General features: G+C 43.0%; 2 protein-coding genes across 2 annotated transcripts; one reads left to right on the top strand and one right to left on the bottom strand.

The window, feature by feature from the left end:
* Positions 1 to 2,441: 2,441 nt before the first annotated feature.
* LOC118215297 (cytochrome c oxidase subunit 8B, mitochondrial) lies at positions 2,442 to 4,741 on the bottom strand. Its single transcript, XM_035395940.1, has 2 exons — positions 4,467 to 4,741; positions 2,442 to 2,710 (listed from the first exon to the last, which is right to left on the bottom strand). The coding sequence occupies exons 1-2, from the start codon at positions 4,575 to 4,577 to the stop codon at positions 2,618 to 2,620; spliced, it is 204 nt and encodes a 67-aa protein (XP_035251831.1). The 5' UTR covers positions 4,578 to 4,741; the 3' UTR covers positions 2,442 to 2,617.
* A 4,350-nt stretch (positions 4,742 to 9,091) lies between these two features.
* zgc:110339 (uncharacterized protein LOC550490 homolog) lies at positions 9,092 to 13,368 on the top strand. Its single transcript, XM_035395928.1, has 6 exons — positions 9,092 to 9,509; positions 10,105 to 10,156; positions 10,557 to 10,744; positions 11,241 to 11,396; positions 11,994 to 12,104; positions 13,157 to 13,368. The coding sequence occupies exons 1-6, from the start codon at positions 9,363 to 9,365 to the stop codon at positions 13,268 to 13,270; spliced, it is 768 nt and encodes a 255-aa protein (XP_035251819.1). The 5' UTR covers positions 9,092 to 9,362; the 3' UTR covers positions 13,271 to 13,368.
* Positions 13,369 to 13,402: the final 34 nt, after the last annotated feature.

The following is a 13,402-nucleotide window of genomic DNA, read 5'->3' as shown; positions in this document are numbered from 1 at the left end:
TACACACAGTCACAGATGGAACCTTCCGGAAAAACCCTGGAGAAAAACAGGATGCTGAATCATTAACGCTCTTCTCGCTCCACCTGGCACCTCCCAAGCCTAACGGGACTGCTTTATCGCCATAGTATTATCACCAAGGGAAGCAATGAAAGAGGAAGCTGTGCAACAGGCGATAACGACGCGCGGATGTGTCGCTAGCAACGATTAGTGATGGTCGCTGGGTGTGCTCTTCGACTGCATCTGTCGCCATACCCCACCGTAAAATTGTCCTTGGAGATAGGGCCACGGTTATAACTCAATAAAAAAACGTAAATATCAGTTTCTGTACATTTCTGCAGTGGTTACACGCGTGATAGAAAATTTATCCAGCCGGAAATATTTACAGTAATTATTTGAAGAATATTTGGGTAATTTCCAAGTGTATGGATGCATAATTACGTCATTTACGGTTCTGACTTTAGCTGCCTCTACAGCAACAAATCTGTTTTCTGTATTTTTTTTTTATCAGTTTATTTTTTTCCTCAGAATTAACATCAGAGTCCAAGTGTGTAGTTCATTGACTTACCCATAGTTCACCGCCCGTACACTGGTTCTGCGGAAGTACATTGCGCAATCCATTCGCGCAGTCAAAGAGCCAAAACGACTGTTAAACGAGAATAACGACTAACAATTCCAATCTTATTCCGAATGTAAAACGTCAGCAAGCTCGTGCAGCTGCTCGGGAAAAGGAGTTATTGTGATATCAATCATTGTAGAGGTGACATCTTCTGACGATGCTGCCAAGTACATTTAAGAGAAATATCCTCATTCCAGACATCTTGTCAGCACAAATGATTTTTGTAATTATTCCCTGTAGACTTCAAAGTATAAACTTGCTCCCCACTCTATTTGAGACCTAGTTACGTAGGCGTTAGAGGTTCTGTTCAATCAAACCTGCTTAACACCAGGAATTGTGGGTCATTCCGATCCAATAAGTTAATGCCATTATACAGTTGATCCTTGAGAAAAAAAATTATAAACACAATCCCCACCCCCTGCCTTGAGTACATTAATATTACGTAAATTAAATTAATTTTTATGACTCCCACTCAACTGTGTAATTCTTCGGCTTGCTATTAGCAACCAAATAATTGATGAGAATTGTGTGTTTTCAAAAGTACATCTCAAAAATGGCCCAGTGGCTGGAAAAGTCAAGTCAAACAGATTTTTTTCTCTTTGCACGTCCAGTACCTCCCTGGCTTGGTCCCATGTAGCACTAATCTGTATAGGAGAAGCAGGACCCCAGCCTAGTGTGTACATAGTGCAGAGAGAAAGACATCAAACACAACAAACGAAAGGAGAGGTGGCACCTGGATGAACCTCACACAGGTGGAGCCTACCTGCAGCCTGCCTCTGAAAGGTGGTCTGCCTGGTCAGCTCCAGCTCACCGTTTTGGAAAGCCAGCTCCACAGTCTTCAGCGCCTTCAGCAGTTTTTTATTTTTTAAAAGCAAAACAAGTGGCACCCGTACCCTCCTCTAAGCTGTGGGGTGAAGGGATGGCATCGGCAAGTCCTTCTCAGCGTGGTTAATGGTTGAAATTATCCTGTGTATGCAGTATTATATGAATGCACAGGTATCCCTACATCTCAGTCCCGGTTGCTTACTGCTTCATTGACTTCCCTTAATTGAATCCCACCAGCTGACCAAACTCACCTGTCCTCGTTAGGACCAACCAAACGCCCAACCTTCTTTCATGGTTTGGCACATTTAACACACCCCCCAATCCTCCCCCCTCATCACCTGGAGCTCTGTTTTAGGCAATCAAAGGGGTAGCCCCACCTTCTGTGGAACTGTTAGCCCTCCTCAATATCTCAATAGCAGGGGTCAGAAGAAAACTAAACAAAACCCAAAATGAATGTGTGTGTGTGTGTGTTCTCCACCTGTAACACTACCAAATTCATATTCACTGTGATTAATATTTATAAAACCCAAAATGAATGTGTGTGTGTGTGTGTCTTCTCCACCTGTAACACTACCAAATTCATATTCACTGTGATTCATATTTATAAAACCCAAAATGAATGTGTGTGTGTGTGTGTCTTCACCTGTAACACTACCAAATTCATATTAACTGTGATTAATATTTATTCAATAGGGGCACCCACTTGATCTGGGAATACTGAAGTGGAGGCAAGCATGCACCAACACCCATTTGCTCAGCAGATACATGTATGCATGGGGGTGTTCTGGGCTGCAGATGCCAGTTGCCATTGGCCTCCATTGTATAAACAAAGTGCAGGTGGTCATTTGTTTAGAATATCAGTGCACTGAGCAGACCAGGCTTGGCAGTCACTTAGCAAGGTAAAAGTGCTGCAGTTACTTCAACTAAAAAAGGCAGTGAGTGAGGGTTGTGGGAACCCCTGCTACAACATACATTGCAATAATTCCAGAAATGACTGCTGTTTTTTTTGTTTTGTTTTGTTTTGTTTTCAAGGTGGACATTTATTGACAAAGTTGAAGAGCTTCTGGGAAGCATGCATGGTCAGAGTACAGTCATTTCTTTGGAAAAGGTGTGATTTTGTGAGGCAGGACGGAGTCTCTGGGTCGACATGGCGTGTCAACGTCGCTCTGGGTCGCTTCACCGTTTCTTGTAGTCCTCCAGGTGGGCCAGGATCCAGCCGGATGGCACCAGAATGACAGTGAACATGGCGAGCATCCCAATGGCCTGCTCCTGCAAACAGTACACAAAGAGTACCTTTAGCAAACAGGTATTTCAGCTATTAAATGTGTATATACACAGACAGGTGACAAATTAAAGGAAAAACCAACATAAAGTGTCTTAGTGTTGGGCCACCATGAGCCACCAAAACAGCTTCAGTGCACCTTGGCATGAATTCTACAAGTCTCTGGAACTCTACTGGAGGGATGGAACACCATTCTTCCAAAAGATATTCCCTCATTTTGTCTTTTGATGATGATGGTGGAGAGCGTTGTCTTAACACGTCTGTACAAAATCTCCCATAGGTGTTCAACTGGCTTGAGACCTGGTGACTGTGAAGGCCATAGCATATAATTCACATCATTTTTAGATTCATCAAACCATTGAGCGACTACCCATGCCCTGTGGGTGAGGGCACTGTCATCCTGGAAGAGACCACTCCCATCAGGATAGAAATGCTTCATCATAGGATAAAGGTGATCCACTCAGAATAACTTTGTATTGATTGTACTGACCCTTTCCTCTAAGGGGACAAGTGGACCCAAACCATGCCCCTCACAGCATAACAGAGACCACAGCTGAGCTCAGAGGAAGGCCTTTCATATTTGGCAGGCATGCAGTCCATGGGCACCCAATCGACCGGCGGGGAGTTGCCAGATCAAATCCAGAATGACTGAACCCAGCCGTAACCTGGGCAACGCAATGGCCAATTGCGCGACGCCCTATGGAGTTACTGACCACAGTCGGCCCTGGCACGGTAGGACTCATCCATGCAGCACAGTGTGGTGCCAAACCAAAATAGCCTCCCAGCAGCCCCTGGGGCACAGCTACACATATTGTGAGGTAAGTTAATAGGACACCATTTTGTAATAAAAAAATACTATCTACATTTTGGCAGTATGAAATGTACCTGATTGCAAACAAGTATGCTCCACAGAATTACACATTTTTACACTCAAACGTGCTCTACATTCTTAAAATCAGCATACATTATACACTACTAGGATACTTATCATACATGTTCTCAGTAACACCTACTCCCACTTTACAATACACACGCGCATACTCGTCCTCAACATAAGCACACTTAAAGAAACTCCAAAATATTAATATACATATAAACATACTCCACTTTTTTCGCTCAATATTGTAACTGAGCTTCATCACGCAGCTTGATAATTCTTTTTTTTAAAAACATGATGATGATGCGCATGGGCAGAGATGCCAAATAAGGTAAACCTGGTATTTTCACTGGAACTCACAAAGAAACCACTTATAATTAAGCGGCACCTTTCAGCCAAGATATATCACTTGATAGTGCCCTCAGTAATATTTTATTAGGTAAAGAGGTGCGGAAGCTGAGCTGTTCTATTTCCTATATAGGTCTGTACGTGAACGACGTTAAAGGGTCAATGGCGACGGTTGACTTCAGTATGGCGTCAGTAATATTACAAACTTTAACAAAACAAACCGTGAAATTGACAGTTATCCCAATTAATCGATACGATTACATTTCTAGATGCGTGATCTATGACGTCGAATATAATTTGTCTTGTAAATAAAGGACAAATCATTCACAGTAAATTCTGCCATGCAATTTCAGTTTTGAATAGATGACGAACCCGTTATTTAAATTAGAACATTAGAACCCCTAATACATTAAAAAGCAGTGCGTAGTACTCTCCAACGCCCTCGCCTTTGGAGAGCACAGAAATGCGCAACGCTTCGCGGCGCTCGCCCAAGAAGGCTGTGGCAATGTCCAACTTACCCCTGCAGTCAGAGGGTGCTTGGCAGGCTTCGCCGAAACGTTGGCTTTCGGAATGATGTGGGGTCGCAGCGTGGTTCTGAGGAAATTGAAGGAACGATTCAAGCCCGACATGATTATGTCCTTGGCCCTATCTAGCTCTGAAGGCAAAACCTATGAGTGAGGAATGAGCGCGCGGGTTCCAGTGTAGCTGGTGAACTTGTTGGTGTGCCCTTCAAAAACTACCAGCGCGTCATACTTATGATACTCCGCCAAATGTGATATAAGGTCACCATAAACTCGTGACACTGTATTCCAATCTAGAGCGGCTAAAATTGCCTCGAGCGTTTTAATTGGTCGGCTTCGCAAAAGCCGCACCTTCAGACAACAGAGACGTGCCTGCCGCGCAGTTACACTTTCTGTTATGTGCGACCTGTTGTATCAGCCTAAATTCCTCCGCTTGTGAAAAATTGTTATCAGTCAATTGAGAACGAACTATTTTATATGAGAAACACCGTTTATAAGGATGACATACTTTTGTTCAATTCTTGTTCACATAACTAAGCGTATTCGGGTTAGCAGGTGTCTGTGTTGCATTTCGCCGCATGTTGACTAAATGTCAGATGTCGATGAGATTCCTTTTGACGTTTTAAATTATTTGGAAAACAACTGAATATTTTCTATTCGTGTTAGACGTGTTTTATGTTTGCGTGTTTGTGTTGCTGTTGGTGTTTGTTAGCTTATGACGCTATCCTCAGATCATTTTGATGGCTATCTAAGGGTCCCGTATCTCTTATAAATGTATAGTAGGCTATAGTGGTGATATTATATTCAAATATACAATAAGGCGTTATTAATACAAACAGTTATACGTAGTCATGTGATAATGCAGGACATAGGGAATGCAATATTGAAACCAGAGACGACGAATGTGAATGTCGCTGGGAGAACTAGAGAGCGCGTATTTTCCGTGTTTAGGACCTTCGGAACAACGCGCCTCGCGCGTAACATTAAAAATCGTTCGTTAGACTATGAAAATACTGCTGGCTCTGAGTTCTGGGGAAATCCTGCGGCAGGCGGACTGCATTCCAAGCCCGCATTTGGCACCGGCTCATTTCAAGAGCAACGATAAGGGAGTGAACAGTGAAATATTTCACCGAGCAGTCCCTCCATATCTAGCAGTGAAAACCTAAAATTATTAGGTTTCGTAGTGAAGTGGAAAATGGGGAACCGGGTTTATTTTCAGGTTAGAATTAGCCTACAGGCGGGAGGTGCCGTCGCGTTCTTGCAAAAGGTATGCTGTGGTCCCTACGTGCCTATTAATAGGTAATATATAAACCGTACGCTCAGTAAGTCGCACAGTACAAGGTTGGCTAACTTTACATTTATACTCTCTGATGAATTACGTTATCCACGGGGGCTTACATACCCTATGTTTTATATATTAACAGTAAATAGTCACGTTTATTTAGTGATAGTTTGATAGATGACCGAGTGGGCGCTGTTATTCTGTCTGGAATAGAGAGGGGCTTCTGCCTCGCCGCAAAGTCCAAGCTAGACGGTGCTGAACAGCTGCAGTGACGCTGTCGGAATGATTCTGCAGGAGCTGGTGGGTCACACGAGGACAACGCGGCGCGTGGCGCGTCAAGGCTGCGAAAGTCATTTCGTTGAACCCGACTGAAAAATTTATGTTTTTGCTTTTTTTTTTTTAAAGCTCCAGGAAGGAGTTTCGACATTACAGTCTCCCGTGCAGTCTTCCTTTACAAACCGGGCAAATCTCATCATGCGAGACGCTCGATTAAAGACGTTCAATAATAAAATCCAACCACAGTTGAACGCCCAGAATTTTAACATGTTAATTTTCCTTAATTATGTGCTTTTCGTGTTTAGATGCAATATTTACCATCTTAGGTCTTACGTCACATTATGTCAAAAATACGGCGGTACGCGGAGCACTGCAAAAAGGTCCCAGGTTCTGTGTGGAATTAGCATGTTCTCGTATCCGCGTGGGTACTCTGTGTACTCTGGTCCCTCCCGTAGGCGAATTGGGGGGGGGGGGGGTCTCCCGTCAAATAATGGTTGTCATCAATAGCAATAGCATGAAGTAAAAAGTGACAGAACATAATTATCACTAATTTGATTGTTTGGCAGGATGTTGTACGTTAACTAATTATTTAGTTTAATTTGTAGTTTAATCCTTACATTTGTAAAAACTCATGCTGCTATCAGTAGCGACCGTCACGATGTTAATTTTTTATTTTATTTTATTTTTTTTCTGAAATTGCCATTGATTTCCGTCAAACTCACCGATGCAAAAAGATCATTACTGCCTTGCAGCACTCTTCACTAAGCCCAACACAACATGCCCTACTTTAGCTCTTTCCTTTTCTGCAGACAAAAAGATATTCCGGGCTGACAGTCCAGTAATCATTTTCATTTCGTGTAGCTCAGCACGACCTACAAACAGTAATTACCAAGACAGGGCATTCACGGCCCCTTATCTCGGCCCCATTCAGTTCATTTTCCTTTTCCCCCCACAATAGATCTAATTTGGGGCAGGGTAATTTTTTTCTGTATTTAATATATGTGATTATATTTCATGAATAAACTTTACAAACAAGATATTCTTCCTTTAACCGTATTGGCAAACCTGTGTCCCCTTTGTAACGGTTTCATGTTCATAGAGGAGGGATTTTATTGAAGAAAAATACGTTCATTTTCAGACGCAGTTGTTCGTTAAAAAGACAGCAGAAATTGTTTTTATATAACCCATTACTAACCCATGAAAACAGGCCTACAATACCGAAGTGCGATTTAATACAGCAGCAGCTCATGGTGTGGCCATGAGAGGTCGCTGCAGAGTAAATAATAATCTTTTTGGAATACAATGGACTTCAGCTCAAAACGGCAGCAGCTCATCAGAACACTGCATTCAATAATAATGTTGTTTCATATATACAGGGGATGTGCTGTTCCCCGGACCATGCGGCACCAAATGGACGCACCAAGAACAGAAATAAATACGCCATTTTAAAGCAAAAAATAGGCAACAAAAAAAAAATTGTTCTCAACATTTTGGAAGATACAAAGATACAGATTCCCCCTCCACAACTGAAAATATTCCCAACAGTCAAACTGGAATAAGAGTTTTACTTGCGTGCTTATATGACATTTGACTGTATTTCGAGAGACAATTCCTAACTTTGCCAGTAGGTGGTAGTAGGGGAGCTTCGGCGTTCCTCTCCAGAGTTTCCGCCAGATTCCTCGCTTGCTAATGGGCAAGTTGCACAACCTTGGCCTGTAGGAGGTAATGGGAGGTAATGATGTAGACATTTCAGATAAAGTTCAAGAGTTTATTCTGTTTCCAAAGATGGTGTTTTATGCTCAGGAAAAAAAAAACATCCTGGCTAAATTTGGCTGAGGAAGCTGAAGAGTTCTTCGTGCATGACAGACTTACACAGACAAAGGAACAGATTATAGACACCAGAGGCCAGCGGATGAATTAACAGTTTCATTCAGTGAATTGCTTCAACAAAGCGGCATATGATCATCTCTCCTTATGCTTTTTAAAAATCAGCATTTGTAATTTTATCTTACGTAACTTAGATTTTCATTATGTAACATTTCTTACAGTATGGTACAAGCAAGCTGAAGGGTTTCCCCATTTTGCCAAATTCATAAGAAAATGCATTTACCTAGAATATTTCATAAAACATGCCCTCTGCCAATTGTTAGTTTAGTCTGTTGTTATCTATTCAATAAACTAAGTCTTAGATTACAAAGACAAAACATTGCAAAAACATTTTCAGATCTAAGACAGTTATAATAATGTATATATGCTGAATAGCCGAAAACAAATATGAAAAAAAATAATAATTACCCGTTCACAGGAGGGCGGCAAACCCGTGACACAAACGCTGAAGATAACAACAAGTCACAGAACTTGAGTGGAGAAAGACTGGATCTCACCACACCGTTAAACCCACAGAAAAAAGAACACGAGTAGAGAAAGCATCTCACCACACTGCCAAGCCCACAGGACACAGAGCTTGGGTGGAGATGAACACTGTTCAGTCCCAGAGGATTCTGGGATAGGTGCCAAACCCAGCAGGATCAAAAGTTGGTGCAGGATCTGGCTATTTTAATGCTTGGGTCCGGGGTCAGTTTCTCTGGTCCTGGAAAGCTGGTGGATATGCTGTTTAATAAATTCATTTTTAAAATTTATTTATTTATTTATTTATTTATATTGCTGCAAGGCTTAGGCATCTCAATTCAGTCCTGAAGTTTTGTGTGCTTGCTTATTTTCGTTAAAGCCAATCCCTTTTTCAATAAAACCTCTGCAAGAGATGATTCCCCTTCTTACCGCGGGAGGAAAATATAGGTCTTAATTAAAAGACATTGCAAGATCACAAATATACTATTAGAATGTGCTTAACTGAACATTCTAATGCTGAAGTAACAATCGCTACTAGAAATGGAAAGAAACACCAACTTCAGATTTTTTGGAAAAACGTTTTTAAAAAAAAACCCTACTCTTCAAATGGTTAAGTTTGTTACATTGCATGAGTTGCAATTATGGTTGGAGTGAAACCATGCATTCACAGGGGAATAACAGTTACAAGAGTAGCCTCCACAGAATCTCTCCTATTGGCGATCTATATTGCCCCGTGGCCGCTAGGATTCCTGTGACGGAAGAGCGCCGTAACGCTCTCAACTTAGTGACGGGATATACTTATTCAACAGAAAGAACGCGGAGGCTGTCAGAGTTGCTATGGGACTTGCGCGCGCAGGAACATATTTACACTGTTATGCATCTGTGATGTTGTTGTGAAAACCACACGCCAGTCTGTTACGTTATCTCGTTCATTGTAAAGCATTACTAACCTACTTCTTAACCAGCAGAGTTATAGATTGTGAACTATGAGCGGTGGATTCAGCAAGTGCCGCTCGGTGCTGATCACCGGGGCGAACCGGGGCCTCGGACTCCAAATGGTGAAAGACCTGGTGAAAAGTAATGAGAGGCCGCACAGAGTAATCGCGACTGCCCGCAAGCCAGCGGATGCGAAGGTAGCGAATGTTTCCGTATATGCATCGGGACATTATGTCACACATTGATAATCGCTAACAGTTTTCTTATTTGACTGTGTTTCGGTATTTGAAAACTATTTAAATTACTTATTCTGTGGGAATTTCTCCAACAGCACACTCTACTACTATTCTAGCCTGTTACAAGGTAAAGCGCGTAGTAGGTTATATAAATCTGGGGGAGACGGTTGTTGGTAAGGTACAATTTGTGTGCATAGCATTTCTATGATAAATAGAGAAACAGTCAACTTGAAAAATGCGTTGGTTCAAAAGGTGTTTCGCTAGAGCAGTGATAACCAACCCTGTTCCTGGAAATCTACCGTCCTGTGGGTTTTCATTTCAGCCCAAATATTGGCATAGCTGACTACTGGTTAGCAGCTCTGCAAGATCTCTAGCTGTTGAACGAGGTGTGCTTTGCTAGGGTTGGAGTGAAAACCTGCAGGACGGGACAGTATATCTCCACAGGATCCGGGTTGGTTACCCCTGAGCTAGTGTCTCTTCGTTTTTGGAAGAGATGCGTCGTAAAGGCAAGGTTTTTTTCCTTTCTTTCTTTATTATTATTGTTTTATAAATGTAGGATTTGCAAGATTTGGCCGGAAGTCATTCGTGTGTACACATTATTACCCTTGGTAAGTTAATTTCCTCTGAATTTATTTTTCTTCAAAAAAATATTAATTTCACCAGCAGATGGCGAGAGTAACATATTAAAAATGAATTCCAAGGGACTGCGGTGCTTATATGGGAAATTGTTTTTGTTTTACGGTGTGCCACGCTCATATCCCTGCAATGAGAGGCTATTGTTCAGACAATAACGGACAATATATCAGATTAATTTAGAATATATTACTCTGTAATTAATCCGATTTTATTATTTTTATTAAGTTTCAGTTTGTTTTTGGCGTCCTTTTCATGCTAAGGAGATATTTGTTCGTATTTATAATTATAGCACACGCATGGCTGTGTTTTTTTGTTGTTGTTGTTGTGTATTTAGTTAGCAATGGATTGAATAACTTTTCCTTCTCTCTCAAGACGTGACTAGCCAGGCCAGCATAGACACCGCCATACAGGAAGTGACATCATTGGTGGGAAACGAGGGTCTGAATTGCCTGATTAATAATGCTGCTATCAACATATCGTCGGACCTTGGGAGGGTCAGTGCCAGCGATATGATGAAGAACTTTGAAAGCAACGCTGTGTCCCCACTAATGGTCACCAAGGTACGTGGATGAGTTTGGCATTTCTGTGTAAATGCGTAAAAGTTCAAACTCAAACTCAAAGCTAGCTGCAAACGCTCTGCTGCAACCTGTTCCCACTCCACAGGCTCTGTAGCCACACCCACCCCGTCCAACACAGAAGAGCATCACGCCCAGAAACGTCCCAAACAGGTTTTAAAAGAATAAATATAGGCAGAAGTTTCAGCAAATGTGCGTAAAACAGAGACTGCCGTTCCATAATAGATATGACTGAACAGGGTTATTGTCTTATATTTTGAAGGGTAAACATCTTGAATATTAGGCATATTAAAGCTGTTAAACTCTGCAGTCACCTCTCCTCGGTTTTGATTTTAAAGTGATTTTGAAATGAAAGCAAAAACCAGCAGCCCCTTTGGGGCCTTCCAGCCAGCCAATGGCTGTGCCAGGTCTCGATCACATGACGGTCTCGGCGGCAGTGCATCAGCTGTGCTGCGTTGACCCTGCGTGTTCTGTGACGCAGGCCTTCCTGCCGTTGTTAAGGGCAGCCGTTGCCCGGAGCGACGGCATGGGCATCCACAGGGCCGCGGTGGTGAACATGTCCTCCGTCCTGGGCTCCATCCAGCTCCACTGGGGCCCCGGGGCCGCGTTCAGGAGCTACGCCTACAGGACCTCCAAGGTAAGCTCACTGCTCGTGGTGCAGGAGGGCTGCGTCCATTTCTGGATTCCACGTATGCCGTCCTTTAAATAAGCCCAAGTCTTATTTACGTGGTCTGACATTTTAGTTATTTCATAAGCTCGTGGATGACAATGGCCTGTGCATAACTGCATATACATACAACCTTTAGATACTATCTAGTCTGTAGGTAATCAGAGCACTCATATAGGCAGGAAAATGGTGAGCATTGTTGGGCTGAATGGCCTGTTCTCATCATTATGTTATGTTATAACCTCACTTGCTTGTTTTTTTTGGGGGGGTTCAGGCCAGCTTTTTGCCCAGTTTTCCTTCCGTTTCTCTGTAAAGTGTCTTTTTGACAGTTCTCTGCAAAAAATGTTTTTTTTTTTTATTTAAATAGAATTGAAAGTTGTATTTATATATGAAATGCTTTACTGTTAATTAAATGAGAAGCACCAACTAGCGTTGGCGTATTCACCCAATGACGTAATTGTGCCATGAAGCAAGAAGCATGTGAGACTCATTAGTGTGGCTGTCAAAGCATTTAAAATTTGACCTCCCCCCCTCCTGTCCTTGTGTCTTTGCACCATCTGGCCACAGGCGGCGCTGAACATGGTGACCAGGTGCCTGGCCGTCGACCTGGAGCCCGAAGGAATCCTGTGCATGGCGCTCCACCCGGGATGGGTGCGCACGGACATGGGCGGGCCCATGGTGAGCTTTTGGGGTTTTTAGTGTCGCTGTCTGTAAAACGCTCCCACTCTCTCTCCACAGGGCTCTGGAGTGAAATTGGCCTCCAGGCCGAAAGGAAGGGCGTTAAAACTGTAGGCCAGCGCACGTTACAAATCTTTAGTCATAAAACCGTACCAGCACCATGAGGCCTGTATAGGCAGGGGCCCCTGGATTCCTCATAGCGCTGGTACGGTTTTGGCTGTGGGCCTACTTCTTCTGGATTTAATCGGTGGTTTGTATCAGGGTCATTGTTCACGTGATGAGAAATTGATTATTCACGCTTATTGACCGGTTGTTTTCTTCCATCACCATCTTTTGTTCTGTCATGCCACATCAGTTCCACCGATGAGTGGCAATGTAGCATGGCGGCCAGGGAGCTGTGTTTATTATGCAGAGGTTGCAGGTTTGATTCCAAAGTGGGGCACAGCCAGTATACCCTTGATCAAGGCCCTGAACCCAAATTGATCCTGTACATATATGCAGCTGTCCGAGTTCAAACCATGTGAAACGTAAGCTGTGTAAGACCGTCTATTTAAGACCTGAGCGTGTCTGAGAGATATGTATAATTTCAGACAGGTGGACATTTAGCAAGCTTGGACATTAAATGGAGTAACCCCCAACCCTAAAGTTAAGTCAACTAAGTAAATTCAATTTGTGGACTGAAAAAATGGACATAATGTTGGATGAGTAGTTTGCAAATGACAAAATGAGCCAAAGCTCAACTCAACTGAAAGCGAAGTGTCCCCCAAGCGTGGTCGGATATTGCTTTAGTATTTCAGCGAGCTGGAACTATGAGATGGCCTTCAACCTTTGTGTGTGTGTGTGTGTGTGTGTGTGTGTGTCGGGTGATTTTTTGTGCGTGTGTCTCGGGTGATTCTGTGTGTGTGTGTGTGTGTGTGTGTCTGTGTGCGCGCGTGTGTGTCGGGTGATTTTGTGCGTGTGTGTCTCGGGTGATTCTGTGTGTGTGTGTGTCTGTGTGCGCGCGTGTGTGTCGGGTGATTGTGTATGCGCGTGTGCGTGCGTTGCCCCTGCAGGCTGATATGAGTGTGGAGGAGAGCAGCTCAGCAGTGCTGTCCGTCATTGCTGGATTATCTGAGAAGGACCACGGACAATTCAGGGACTACATGGGCCAAACCCTGCCGTGGTGAAGACTCTGCTGGGACTACTTTAAAATACGCCAAATACTAAATAAAACGCTAAATATCTCGGCATCAGTAGGAAATTAAAGAGTCTTTTTTAAATCGTACACAGTATTGTAGTACTGTGCATTTCTGCTTTTA

Source organism: Anguilla anguilla, chromosome 16 (assembly GCF_013347855.1).
Source record: "Anguilla anguilla isolate fAngAng1 chromosome 16, fAngAng1.pri, whole genome shotgun sequence".
Classification (NCBI taxonomy): domain Eukaryota; kingdom Metazoa; phylum Chordata; class Actinopteri; order Anguilliformes; family Anguillidae; genus Anguilla; species Anguilla anguilla.
Note: the sequence above shows the minus strand (reverse complement) of the source record. Positions and strands in the feature narration are given on the sequence as shown.